Below are 12,721 nucleotides of genomic sequence, written 5' to 3'. Positions count from 1 at the left end.
TTATTGGGATGGTGGAGGCCTGTTTGTTATTGGGATGGTAGAGGCCTGTTTGTTATTGGGATGGTGGAGGCCTCTGTTTGTTATTGGAATGGTGGAGGCCTGTTTGTTATTGGGATGGTGGAGGCCTCTGTTTGTTATTGGGATGGTGGAGGCCTGTATGTTATTGGGATGGTGGAGGCCTCTGTATGTTATTGGGATGGTGGAGGCCTGTATGTTATTGGGAAGGTGGAGGCCTCTGTTTGTCATTGGGATGATGTAGGCTGGTATGTTATTGGGATGGTGGAGGCCTGTTTGTTATTGGGATGGTGGAGGCCTCCAGAGAATATAAGTACTTCCGCCTTTGTTTCAGAAGCAGCCGCAGATTCTCACACCAAGGGACAACAGAACACCCAGGAGCGTGACACCCACTTCTTGATGCCATCTCTGTGATTGTGTTTTTCTTTTGATGGCCTCAAAGTGTCATCACCTACTGTAGTTTTCCTTAAGGCATGGTAGTGGTTTCCCTATGGCTATGAAGCACTTGAATGGAGGTAAATGTAGTAAATGCCTGGGCTGGGCTAATCATCTGGAAATTAAGCTTTGCCCCAAGGTAGGTTTCAGGGCAAGTTGCTCAATCTGGGCTCTGGCTGGCTGTTGAGAAGCAGCCGGATGAAATGGAGGAAGAGCATGATTGGAGATCGTAGAGGAAGAAGAGCGCAATTTTATCAGATACTACTTAACAAAAGCCTTGCACACTTAATTGCACATATTTCGGTGTGTATCTTTCATGACTCTGGCAATTACATTCAGTCCATGGTGTTCACAGCAACGATCTTTCATCACCTGGAGAAAAAAGGCAGACCAATGTACAGGGGTACCTGTCTGTCTGTATGTCTGTCTGTCACTAGGCCCCACTTAGCAGCGTGATTCCAGGGGATCTAACATCTGGCCTGGAGACTTCCTGGGTGCAGATCATGTAATTACACCTCCCCTTGGGAGGCGGCAGAAATTAATAGCGAGGCAGACTCTACTCTCACTCTGCAATTAGACAGAGGGAGAACGTTTCTGGCGTCACACCGTTTCGGTGTGTGTCAGTTCCATCAGTTCATTTGGTTGTAAGTCCTATGTAGAGTGCAAGATGCTGATGACGAAGGGAGAAAAGGGAAAAAGGCAATGTACTGAAAAAGCTGTGATAGTGTATAGCTTAGTGATTAAAAATAAGAAAGTATTGCCCACTGCTTGCTTGCAAAGTTTCAGTGCATCCCTTTTCAAGTGCAGATTGCTAAGAAAACCACAACAAGTATTAAGGATGTCATCTAGAAGACTCTCAGCTATAGCAAGTACACATTGCTTTGGAGTTGCCATCTATGCGGGTCCTCTAGTAATGAAAAGTATTTTAACTGAAAATGTAATTTAAGTTCTACCATTGGTTCAATTGAAGTGCATGCTATTAGGCCTGCTAGTCGGAGAAAACAAACACATCCATATGAACAAAGAAGCAGTGTTGAGAGTACCCACTGTGACTAATGGTTATACTTCAATTTTATTGTTTGAAAAATCAATACCAAGTAAAAAATAAATTACTTTCTTGATAGAACCATATTCTGATGAGAGGGGCCACAGTGGCCTGTTCCACATAGTTTATCTCTTGAGCTCTGCAAGGCTAATAGACCACAGGCCTAACAACTCATCACAATACTTTAGGGGTTCTGGAGACCATATTCCGAGACACTTGAAATAAAACAAACATTTATTAAAAAATAATTTAACTAATAATCTTGTTATATTACATGTTTAGCGCCTTCTCAAACACCCTTTGAAGACATATCCTAAAAATACAAAGAGAGACATGTTTGTAGCGAACACTGCAATGGAGGTATTAGTTGGGCTATATGGCTTGACCCTGTCAAGATATGAACACATATATGTTGTATCCTTTGGCTGGGGACAAAATAGCACTATAAATTGATATGGAATGATTAGATGATAAACAAACACACATGCAAATATTACAATATGGGACATTTCCTCAAAATAAATAATAATAATTGGAGAATAACTTGTCATATTGAGTCTGTTTATAATGTTAGTTGGGTAGTTATCAATATAGGTAGTTATATTCACTACTAATATGACCAAGTAGTAGATCGTTAATATTCAATTTTATTTTCAAAATGTTCAAATAGCACTTGCTATCCATTCTTGAGTAATATCCTAGCCATAAAAGCTCCCATTGAACTGAAATATTACTACTATACTATTTACTATACTATAACATACTAAACTATATTATATTATACTATAGCACTTGAAGTAAACCGCGACCAGGAAATTGATAAATTGCATTAAATGAGATTAGGTGGTATGCTGAAAACGAAAAGAAAACAACAATACAAATGTATCTCTTGATGTAACTGATTTACACACACAAAAATCTGACCACACTGGAACCAACAGTACATAACCCCTATCTACACCACCAACCACAACACTTCCAGAGAGAAGAAAAGGAGAAGATGGTCCCTCCCACTCTCTCCTCCAACCTCCACCACCCTTCCCCTCCTATATGTCCCTTTGACATTGACATCAGGCACTTTATGATAGTCCTTAGACCCCCCTTTGGATATTTATCCCTCCAACTGAACAGTCCCAACTCCTGTCGTGTATCCCCGACTTCCACAAGGCTCTCCTTAGCTTGTTCTCCCTCATGGGACAACCATCTTCCTCTCCCCCGGCCCCTCTTCTTCTTTCTTATCATTCTTGTCAGCCAGGCTCCTGTAGGAGCGGTGGATCCCGGGGGACCTCAGCACCTCGTCACCCTGGGTGAGGCCTGGGTCCTCGGGCACGACCGGTCGAGGCGCCGGGTAGTTGGGCTGATAGTACTCGGAGGGGTAGCCCCCCTCGCCATACCTATAGGGGTCCTCCTCCTCCACCTCGTCATAGTTCTGGTAGGTGTTGGGGGGCAATTGGACTAAGGGAAGATTGTGGCGGTCAGATGTGTCACCACCGATGCCACCCTCTATAGCCACCGTGGCCACCCCCAAAGCGTGCATGTGTTTGTTTGTTTTTGATTGGGTTAGCGGGACAGGACAGGAAGGAGGCAGAGACACACAGGAAGAACAGTGTTAGCGTCGACATCAAAGCGGCCAGAAGAGTTAAAGAGGAGTAGGGAGGAGCAACACTGACAAGGTAAGGAGATCTAAGTGGTTCTCTTACTAAATATATGAGAAAGCTCAACTGAATAACGCATCAAATGACAATCAGTATTAGTCAACCACTGGCTCCTTTTGGAATATAAAAACTGTACACATTCACTGCAGAAGCATAGAGAAGCCTTGGATAAAATATATACTAAACTCAGCAAAAAAAGAAACATCCCTTTGTCATGACCCTGTCTTTCAAAGATAATTCGTAAAAATGACTTCACAGATCTTCATTGTAAAGGGTTTAAACACTGTTTCCCATGCTTGTTCAATGAACCATAAACAATTAATAAACATGCACCTGTGGAACGGTCGTTAAGACACTAACAGCTTTCAGACGGTAGGCAATTAAGGTCACAGTTATGTAAACTTAGGACACTAAAGAGGCCTTTCTACTGACTCTGAAAAACACCAAAAGAAAGATGCCAGGGTCCCTGCTCATCTGTGTGAACGTGCCTTAGGCATGCTGTAAGGAGGCATGAGGACCACAGATGTGGCAAGGGCAATAAATTGCAATGTCCGTACTGTGAGACGTCTAAGACAGTGCTACAGGGAGACTGGACAGACAGCTGACCACCCTCGCAGTGGCAGACCACATGTAACATCACCTGCACAGGATCTGTACATCCAAACATCACACCTGCCGGACAAGTACAGGATGGCAACAACAACAGCCCGAGTTACACCATTAACGCACAATGCCTCCATCAGTGCTCAGACTGTCCACAATAGGCTGAGAGAGGCTGGACTGAGGGCTTGTAGGCCTGTTGTAAGGCAGGTCCTCACCAGACATCACCGGCAACAACGTCGCCTATGGGCACAAACCCACCGTCACTGGACCAGACAGGACTGGCAAAAAGTGCTCTTCACCGACGAGTCACGGTTTTGTCTCACCAGGGGTGATGGTCGGATTCGCATTTACAGTCGAAGGAATGAGTGTTACACCGAGGCCTGCACTCTGGAGCGGGGTCGATTTGGAGGTGGAGGGTCCATCATAGTCTGGGGCGGTGTGTCACAGCATCATCGGACTGAGCTTGTTGTCATTGCAGGCAATCTCAACGCTGTGCGTTACAGGGAAGACATCCTCCTCCTTCATGTGATACCCTTCATGCAAGCTCATCCTGACAGGACCCTCCAGCATGGCAATGCCACCAGCCATACTGCTTGTTCTGTGCGTGATTTCCTGCAAGACAGGAGTGTCAGTGTTCTGCCATGGCCAGCGAAGAGCCCGGATCTCAATCCAATTGAGCACGCCTGGGACCTGTTGGATTGGAGGTTGAGGGCTAGGGCTATTCACCCCAGAAATGTCCAGGTGCCTTGGTGGAATAGTGGGGTAACATCTCACAGCAAGAACTGGCAAATCTGGTGCAGTCCATGAGGAGGAGATGCACTGCAGTACTTAATGCAGCTGGTGGCCACACCAGATACTGACCGTTACTTTTGATTTTGACCCCTCCTTTGTTCAGGGACACATTATTCAATTTCTGTGAGTCATATCTGTGGAACTTGTTCAGTTTATGTCTCAGTTGTTGAATCTTGTTATGTTCATACAAATATTTACACATGTTAAGTTTGCTGAAAATAAACACAGTTGACATTTTCTTTTTTTGCTGAGTTTAGCTTGTATGCGCTGAAACATAAAAATGCATTTATGGCTAAATGAGTTATTGTCTCAGGCTCAGGTAGAATGCTTTTCTACAAAGAGAAGGACTTTGAACATCTTTATAGGAAACAAAGCAGTAGTTGTTGTTGACTGAAAAAAAACAGGGGATATTGGAAGGGGGTAGAATGAAGCGACAAGCCTGTCTAGCCTCACACCTCCACTACAACCCTTTTTGAATGCTGCTCGCTACCAATACTTTTGTTGGACTTCAGTAAGAGAAAGTAGAGGGAGAAAGAGGGAGACACACACATACCACAGGTCAGACAGACGAGACAAAATCACATGCTGGTATTACTCACACCGAGGAGTACATGGAGAACACCGCCGGCCTTTCTAGCCGTACAGTGTGCTCACCGTACCGTCTTTTCCTCGGAGAAAAGGGTGATAGAGACAGACATCATCGATGGTCTAGGTGTCCATGCACACATGCATTTACAGTTAGGGCGCTACAGATTGTATCCACACTCACAATATCCAGTATATTAGATGATGAACCACCTAAGAAATAAGGCTGAGGGAGTGTGGTATATGGCCAATATACCACAGCTAAGGGCTGTTCTTTTGTACGACAAACGCGGAGTGCCTGGATACAGCCCTTAGCCGTGGTATATTGGCCATATACCACAAACCCCCAAGGTGCCTTATTGCTATTATAAACGGGTTATCAACGTAATTAGAGCAGTAAAAATGCATGTTTTGTCATACCCGTGCTATACGGTCTGATATACCACGGCTGTCAACCAATCAGCATTCAGGGCTCGAACCACCCAGTTTATAATGTTGAATTAATCATGATCACATGACTGTAAAGATGCAGAATTGTCTTTTTGAAACTTGGTAAAATATGGCCATATTTGACGCAATAGCGTGGTATGTACATGAACATACTGAAATATGACTTATCGTGATAAGGCTTTAAAAGTTTATAGATATTTTGTCGGAATAACTATATTTGACATAAATACATGTCACAAGCATTCACAAATATCTATTAGGTCTATAGAACTTTAAACAAGCAAGATTGTTTGAATTCAATTCCACAACCTAAGATACTGGGATAAAGACATGGCGGCAAAACATTTATTTTTCTCACATACCATTCATTGTATAAATTCAACACATTGTAAGTCATTGTTTCCAAGCTAAATTCTGCATCTTGGGTGCATTTTGTCTTTCAAGGTGCTTAAATGACAACAGGAACTATTGGATTCATAAATAAACCATATGCTCAAAGACATCTTACTGTAAAACCATCAGATAATAGAATGGGCAAACATTTTTCCCAAGCTGTCAAAAACAGAGAATAAAGGACATCCACTCATTTATTTTAATGAGGTTCAGTCCTGAGGTTAATCAAGTGAGTCTCAATTGATTTGAATTCGAAGTCTATTAAGTATAAAGTAAATCAGAAAATAAATGGCAATTACTTAAATATATCTCTGTATGGGCATCCAAATTAAATTTGGGTAACTGGTAAGTTAGTACTACAATAGAGTAGATGATTCTGAGAACTTTCTTTTCAAGATAGGTCATGTTTAGGGTTTAATATTTTCCCGGTATTTTACAAATGTTCCATCGCGAGAATAAATCAATTTTCTCCTGGGTAACCCGGAATTTCCCACCAAAACCTTAAGTGTCATTCTAAAGCATTATAAACATATACATACAGTGCCTTGCGAAAGTATTCGGCCCCCTTGAACTTTGCGACCTTTTGCCACATTTCAGGCTTCAAACATAAAGATATAAAACTGTATTTTGTTGTGAAGAATCAACAACAAGTGGGACACAATCATGAAGTGGAACGACATTTATTGGATATTTCAAACTTTTTTAACAAATCAAAAACTGAAAAATTGGGCGTGCAAAATTATTCAGCCCCCTTAAGTTAATACTTTGTAGCGCCACCTTTTGCTGCGATTACAGCTGTAAATCGCTTGGGGTATGTCTCTATCAGTTTTGCACATCGAGAGACTGAACATTTTTCCCATTCCTCCTTGCAAAACAGCTCGAGCTCAGTGAGGTTGGATGGAGAGCATTTGTGAACAGCAGTTTTCAGTTCTTTCCACAGATTCCAGTTAGGATCACCACTTTATTTTAAGAATGTGAAATGTCAGAATAATATCAGAGAGAATGATTTATTTCCGCTTTTATTTCTTTCATCACATTGCCAGTGGGTCAGAAGTTTACATACACTCAATTAGTATTTGGTAGCATTGCCTTAAAAATGTTTCACTTGGGTCAAACGTTTCGGGTAGCCTTCCACAACCTTCCCACAATAAGTTGGGGGAATTTTGGCCCATTCCTCATGACAGCTGGTGTAACTGAGTCAGGTTTGTAGGCCTCCTTGCTCGCACACGCTTTTTCAGTTCTGACCACTAATTTTCTGTGGGACTGAGGTCAGGGCTTTGTGATGGCCACTCCAATACCTTGACTTTGTTGTCCTTAAGCCATTTTGCCACAACTTTGGAAGTATGCTTGGGGTCATTGTCCATTTGGAAGACCCATTTGCGACCAAGCTTTAACTTCCTGACTGATGTCTTGAGACGTTGCTTCAATATATCCACATAATTTTCCTAACTCATGATGCTATCTATTTTGTGAAGTGCACCAGTCCCTCCTGCAGCAAAGCACCCCCACAACATGATGCTGCCAACCCTGTGCTTCACGGTTGGGATGGTGTTCTTCGGCTTGCAAGCATCCCTATTTTTCTCCAAACATAACAATGGTCATTATGGCCATACAGTTCTATTTTTGTTTCATCAGACCAGAGGAAACAAAAAGTACGATCTTAGTCCCCATGTGCAGTTGCAAACTGTTTTTTTTATGTCGGTTTTGGAGCAGTGGCTTCTTCCTTGCTGAGCGGCCTTTCAGGTTATGTCGATATAGGACTCGTTTTACTGTGGATATAGATACTTTTGCACCTGTTTCCTCCAGCATCTTCACAAGGTCCTTTGCTGCTGTTCTGGGATTGCACTTTTCGCACCAAAGTACGTTCATCTCTAGGAGACAGAACGTGTTTCCTTCCTGAGCGGTATGACGGCTGCGTAGTGCCATGGTGTTTATACTTGCATACTATTGTTTGTACAGATAAGCGTGGTACCTTCAAGCTTTTGGAAATTGCTCCCAAGGATGAACCAGACTTGTGGAGGTCTACAATTTTTTTCTAAGGTTTTGGCTGATTTCTTTTGATTTTCCTTGAAATACATCCACAGGTATGTATTTCAAATGTTGTCAATTAGCCTATCATTTTCCAAGCTGTTTAAAGGCACAGTCAACTTAGTGTATGTAAACTTCTGACCCACTGGAATTGTGATACAGTTAAGTATAAGTGAAATAATCTGTTTGTAAACAATTGTTGGAAAAATAACTTGTCATGCACAAAGTAGATGTCCTAACCGACTTTCCAAAACTATAGTTTGTTAACAAGAAATTTGTGGAGTGTCTGAAAAACAAGTTTTAATGACTACAACCTAAGTGCATGTACACTTCCGACTTCAACTGTACATGTGATAAGAGTAATGTAAAATATATAAACATGATTAATGTGTCATTATTTAGAGTGGCATTGTATAAAGTGACTAGCGATCCATTTATTAAAGTGGCCAGTGATTTGGTCTCAATGTAGACAGCAACCTCTCTGAGTTAGTGATTACTGTTTAGCAGTCTGATGGCCTTGAGATTGAAGCTGTTTTTCAGTCTCAGGGTCCCAGCTTTGATGCACCTGTACTGACCTCGCCTTCTGGATGGTAGCGGTGTGAACAGGTAGTGGCTCAGGTGGTTGATGTCGTTGGCCTTCCTGTGACATCGGGTGCTGTAGGTGTCATGGAGGGCAGGTAGTTTGCCCCCAGTGATGCGTTGTACAGACCGTACCACCCTCTGGAGAGCCTTGAGGTTGAGGGTTGTGCAGTTGTCGTACCAGGCTGTGATACAGCCCGACAGGATGCTCTCGATTGTGCATCTGTAAAAGTTTGTCAGGGTTTTGGGTGACAAGCCAAATTTCTTCAGCCACCTGAGGTTGAAGAGGCGCTGTTGAGCCTTCTTCACTACACTGTCTGTGTGGGTGGACCATTTCAGTTGGTCTGTGATGTGTATGCTGAGGAACTTAAAACTTTCCACCTTCTGCACTGCTGCCCCTTCAATGTGGATAGGGGGGTGCTCCCTCTGCTGTTTCCTGAAGTCCACGATCATCTCCTTTGGTTTGTTGACGTTGAGTGAGATGTTGTTTTCCTGACACCGCACTCCGAATGCCCTCACCTCCTCCCTGTAGGCTGTCTTGTCGTTGTTGGCAATCAAGCCCACTACAGTTGTGTTGTTTGCAAATTTGATGATTGAGTTGGAGGCCTGGGGGCGGGCCGTCAGAAAGTCCAGGACCCAATTGCACAGGGCGAGGTTGAGACCCAGGGCCTCCAGCTTGATGATCACCTTGGAGGGTACTATGGTGTTGAATGCTGAGCTGAGGTCAATGAACAGCATTCTTACATAGGTATTCCTTTGGTCCAGATGGGATAGGGCAGTGTGATGGCAATTGCGTCATCTCTGGACCTGGCGGTATGCAAACTGAAGTAGGTCTAGGGTGGCCGGTAAGGTGGAGGTGATATGATCCTTGACTAGTCTCTCAAAGCACTTCATGATGACAGTAGTGAGTGCTACAGGGCAGTAGTCATTTAGTTCAGTTATCTTTGCCTTCTTGAGTACCGGAACAATGGTAGCCATCTTGAAGTATGTGGGGACAACAGACTGGGATAGGGAGCGATTGAATATGTCTGTAAACACACCAGCAAGCTGGTCTGCCCATGCTCTGAGGACGCGGCTAGGGATGCCGTCTAGGCCAGCAGCCTTGCGAGTGTTAACACGTTTAAATATTTTACTCACATCAGCCACAAGGGAGAGGGGGAGGCGTAGTCCTTGGCACTGTATTATCCTAAAAATAATTATATTATAACATAACTCAAAATAAATGAGTTTGCATTTTGGCGCAGTCCAGGCAGTGCTGAGAGGGATATTTTGGCCTGCTCTTTGTTCGGGGAGCCGCAACGGTGGCACTATATTATCCTCAAAGCAGGCAAAGAAGGTGTTTAGTTTTTCTGGAAGTGTGACATCGGTGTTCGTGACGTGGCAGGTTTTCTTTTTGTAGTCCCTGATTTCCTGTAGACATATGCCACATATGTCTCGTGTCTGAGCCGTTGAATTGCGACTCTACCTTGTCCCTGTACTTGCATTTCGCTTGTTGATTGTCTTGCGGAGGGAATAACTACACTATTTATATTCAGTCATATTCCCATTATCCAATACATACAGTGCATTCGGAAAGTATTCAGACCCCTTCCCTATTTCCACATTTTGTTATGTTACAGCCTTTTTCCTCTTCAATCTACACACAATGACAGGTTTTTAGAAATCTTTGCAAAAAAAACCAACGTATTTACATAAGTATTCAGACCCTTTGCTATAAGACTCAAAATTGAAGGGCCTTGGTCAGGGAGGTGACCATGAACCCAATGGTCCCTCTGACAGAGCTCCAGAGTTCCTCTGTGGAGAACCTTCCAGAAGGACAACCATTTCTACAGAACCCCATCAATCAGACCTTTATGGTAGTGGCCAGATGGAAGCCACTCCTCAGCAAAAGGCACATGACAGCTCGCTTGAAGTTTGCCAAAAGGCATCTAAAGGTCTCTCAGACCATAAGAAGCAAGGTTCTCTGGTCTGATGAAACCAAGATTGAACTTTTTGGCCTGAATGCCAAGCATCATGTCTGGAGGAAACCTGGCACCATCCCTTCGGTGAAGCATGGTGGTGGCAGCATCATGCTGTGGGGATGTTTTTCAGCGGCTTGGGCTGGAAGACTAGTCAGGATCGAGAGAAAGCTGAACGGAGCAAAGTACAGAGAGATCATTGATGAAAACCTGCTCCAGAGTGCTCAGGACCTCAGTCTGGAGTGAAGGTTCACCTTCCAACAGGACAACAAGCCTAAGCACACAGCCAAGTCCCTGAAAGGCCTTGAGTCGCCCAGCCAAAGCACTTGAACCCAATCAAACATCTCTGGAGAGACCTGAAAATAGATGCTCCCTATCCAACCTGAAAGAGCTTGAGAGGCTCTGCGAAGAAGAATGGAAGAAACTCCCCAAATAACACAACTGACTAGGTTTCCCAGTGCCAACCTTGTAGCGTCATACCCAAGAAGACTTGAGGCTGCCAAAGGTGCTTCAACAAAGTACTGAGTAAAGTGTCTGAATACTTATGTAAATGTGATACTTAATAATCTTTTTGCAAAAAAAATAAAATAAATGATTTTTGCTTCGTCATATTGGGGTATTGTGTGTAGATTTATGAGGGGAAAAAAACTATTTAATCCATTTTAGAATAAGACTGTAACGTAACAAAAACAGTCAAGGGGTCTGAATCCTTTCCAAATGCACTGATATATTTTATTTAACCTTTATTTAACTAGGCAAGTCAATTAAGAACAAATTCTTATTTACAATGACAGCCTACCCCGGCCATATCCGGCTATGATATACAGTAGACTACTGCACATTATGCACGGCAGAAAAATATAAAAGCCCATAGTTGTACCTAGCTATAGGCTATGCTCTCTTGGGGAAATAAATTTAACTAGCTCCAGTAGGCTAATCTTTTTGAGTGTGTATTGTATTGCAATATACTGAATTACACAAATTGTTCAAACCATGGTAAACCAGAAGAGAACATGCAATTCTGGTGCGAAACATGAGGCCTAAAAAGTTACAAGTATACGCTAGCAAATTTGATTTTAATTTTGAAATATAAAGGGCTTGTAAGTAAGCATTTCAGTGTAAGGTCTACTACACCTGTTGTATTTGGCGCATGTGACAAATAACATATGAAGAATTTGTCACATGCGCCAAATACAACAGGTGTAGTAGACCTTACAGTGAAATGCTTACTTACAAGCCCTTAACCAACAATGCAGTCAAGAATAAATAAATAAAACATACATTTGTATAATTAGTAGGTTGACGCATATATAGCGTCAGAGGAAGGCCCAAAAAATTGTCAAAGACTCCAGTCACCCAAGTCATAGAGTGTTGTCTCTGCTACAGCACAGCAAGTGGTACTAGACCGCCAAGTCTTGGACCTAAAGGTTCCTTAACAGCTTCTACCCCCAAGCCATAAGACTGATTAACAATTAATCAAATGGCCAGCCGGACTATTTACATTGACCCCCCCTTTGTTTTTACACTGCTGTTTATTACCTCTGCTGTTTATTACCTCTGCAGTCACTTTACCCTTACCTACATGTACAAATTACCTCAACTAACCTGTACCCCTGGCACACATTGTCTCGGTACCGGTACCCCTTGTATATAGCCTTGTTATTGTTATTTTGTTGTGTTACTTTTTATTTAATTATAAATTTTATTTATTTAGTAAATATTATCTTAACTCTATTTCTTGAACTGCATTGTTGGTTAAGGGCTTGTAAGTAAGCATTTCACGATAAGGTCTACACTTGTTGTATGTGCATGTGACACATAACATTTGATTTGATATATCTTTCATAATATTTCCCCTATTGTTATTAGCCAACATACTCTTTCTCACTCTATTTTTGCTTTATTCCTTCCTCGCTTTCAACAGTTAAATGGAAAACGTTTCGTGGTCATAATCTTCCTCATTCTAATGTTATCCTTGAATAATATAGGACTAGAATTAGATGCAGAAGGCGAAATAACTGCTATAGCCTACCACCATTGCACATTCGCTCTTCTTTCAAACTACCCGTGAGTTCTATCGGCTGGAGGTATTTATCATTCAGCAAAAAAGAGCTTGTGCCCCTCTTCGAATAGTCTATTGGTATAAGAAATGCTAAAAAAGTTATGTCCAGCAAGCTATTTAG

The 12,721-nt window shown here is 42.5% G+C and overlaps 1 protein-coding gene across 2 annotated transcripts in view; it reads right to left on the bottom strand.

The window, feature by feature from the left end:
* Window positions 1-1,503: 1,503 nt before the first annotated feature.
* Window positions 1,504-12,721, bottom strand: part of LOC139391739 (collagen alpha-1(XIV) chain-like) — a 98,864-nt gene continuing 87,646 nt past the window's right edge. Inside the window, exon 47 of one of the 2 annotated variants that reach the window (XM_071139244.1) lies at window positions 1,504-2,950. In XM_071139244.1, the coding sequence (XP_070995345.1) occupies window positions 2,685-2,950 (266 nt within the window). In that variant the 3' untranslated portion in view covers window positions 1,504-2,684. Of the gene's footprint in view, window positions 2,999-12,721 lie in introns of both variants that reach the window. The other variant, XM_071139243.1, reaches the window with a different exon arrangement.

Source organism: Oncorhynchus clarkii, chromosome 32 (genome assembly GCF_045791955.1).
Source record: "Oncorhynchus clarkii lewisi isolate Uvic-CL-2024 chromosome 32, UVic_Ocla_1.0, whole genome shotgun sequence".
Lineage (NCBI taxonomy): Eukaryota > Metazoa > Chordata > Actinopteri > Salmoniformes > Salmonidae > Oncorhynchus > Oncorhynchus clarkii.
This window is presented reverse-complemented; position numbering and strand designations above follow the sequence as displayed.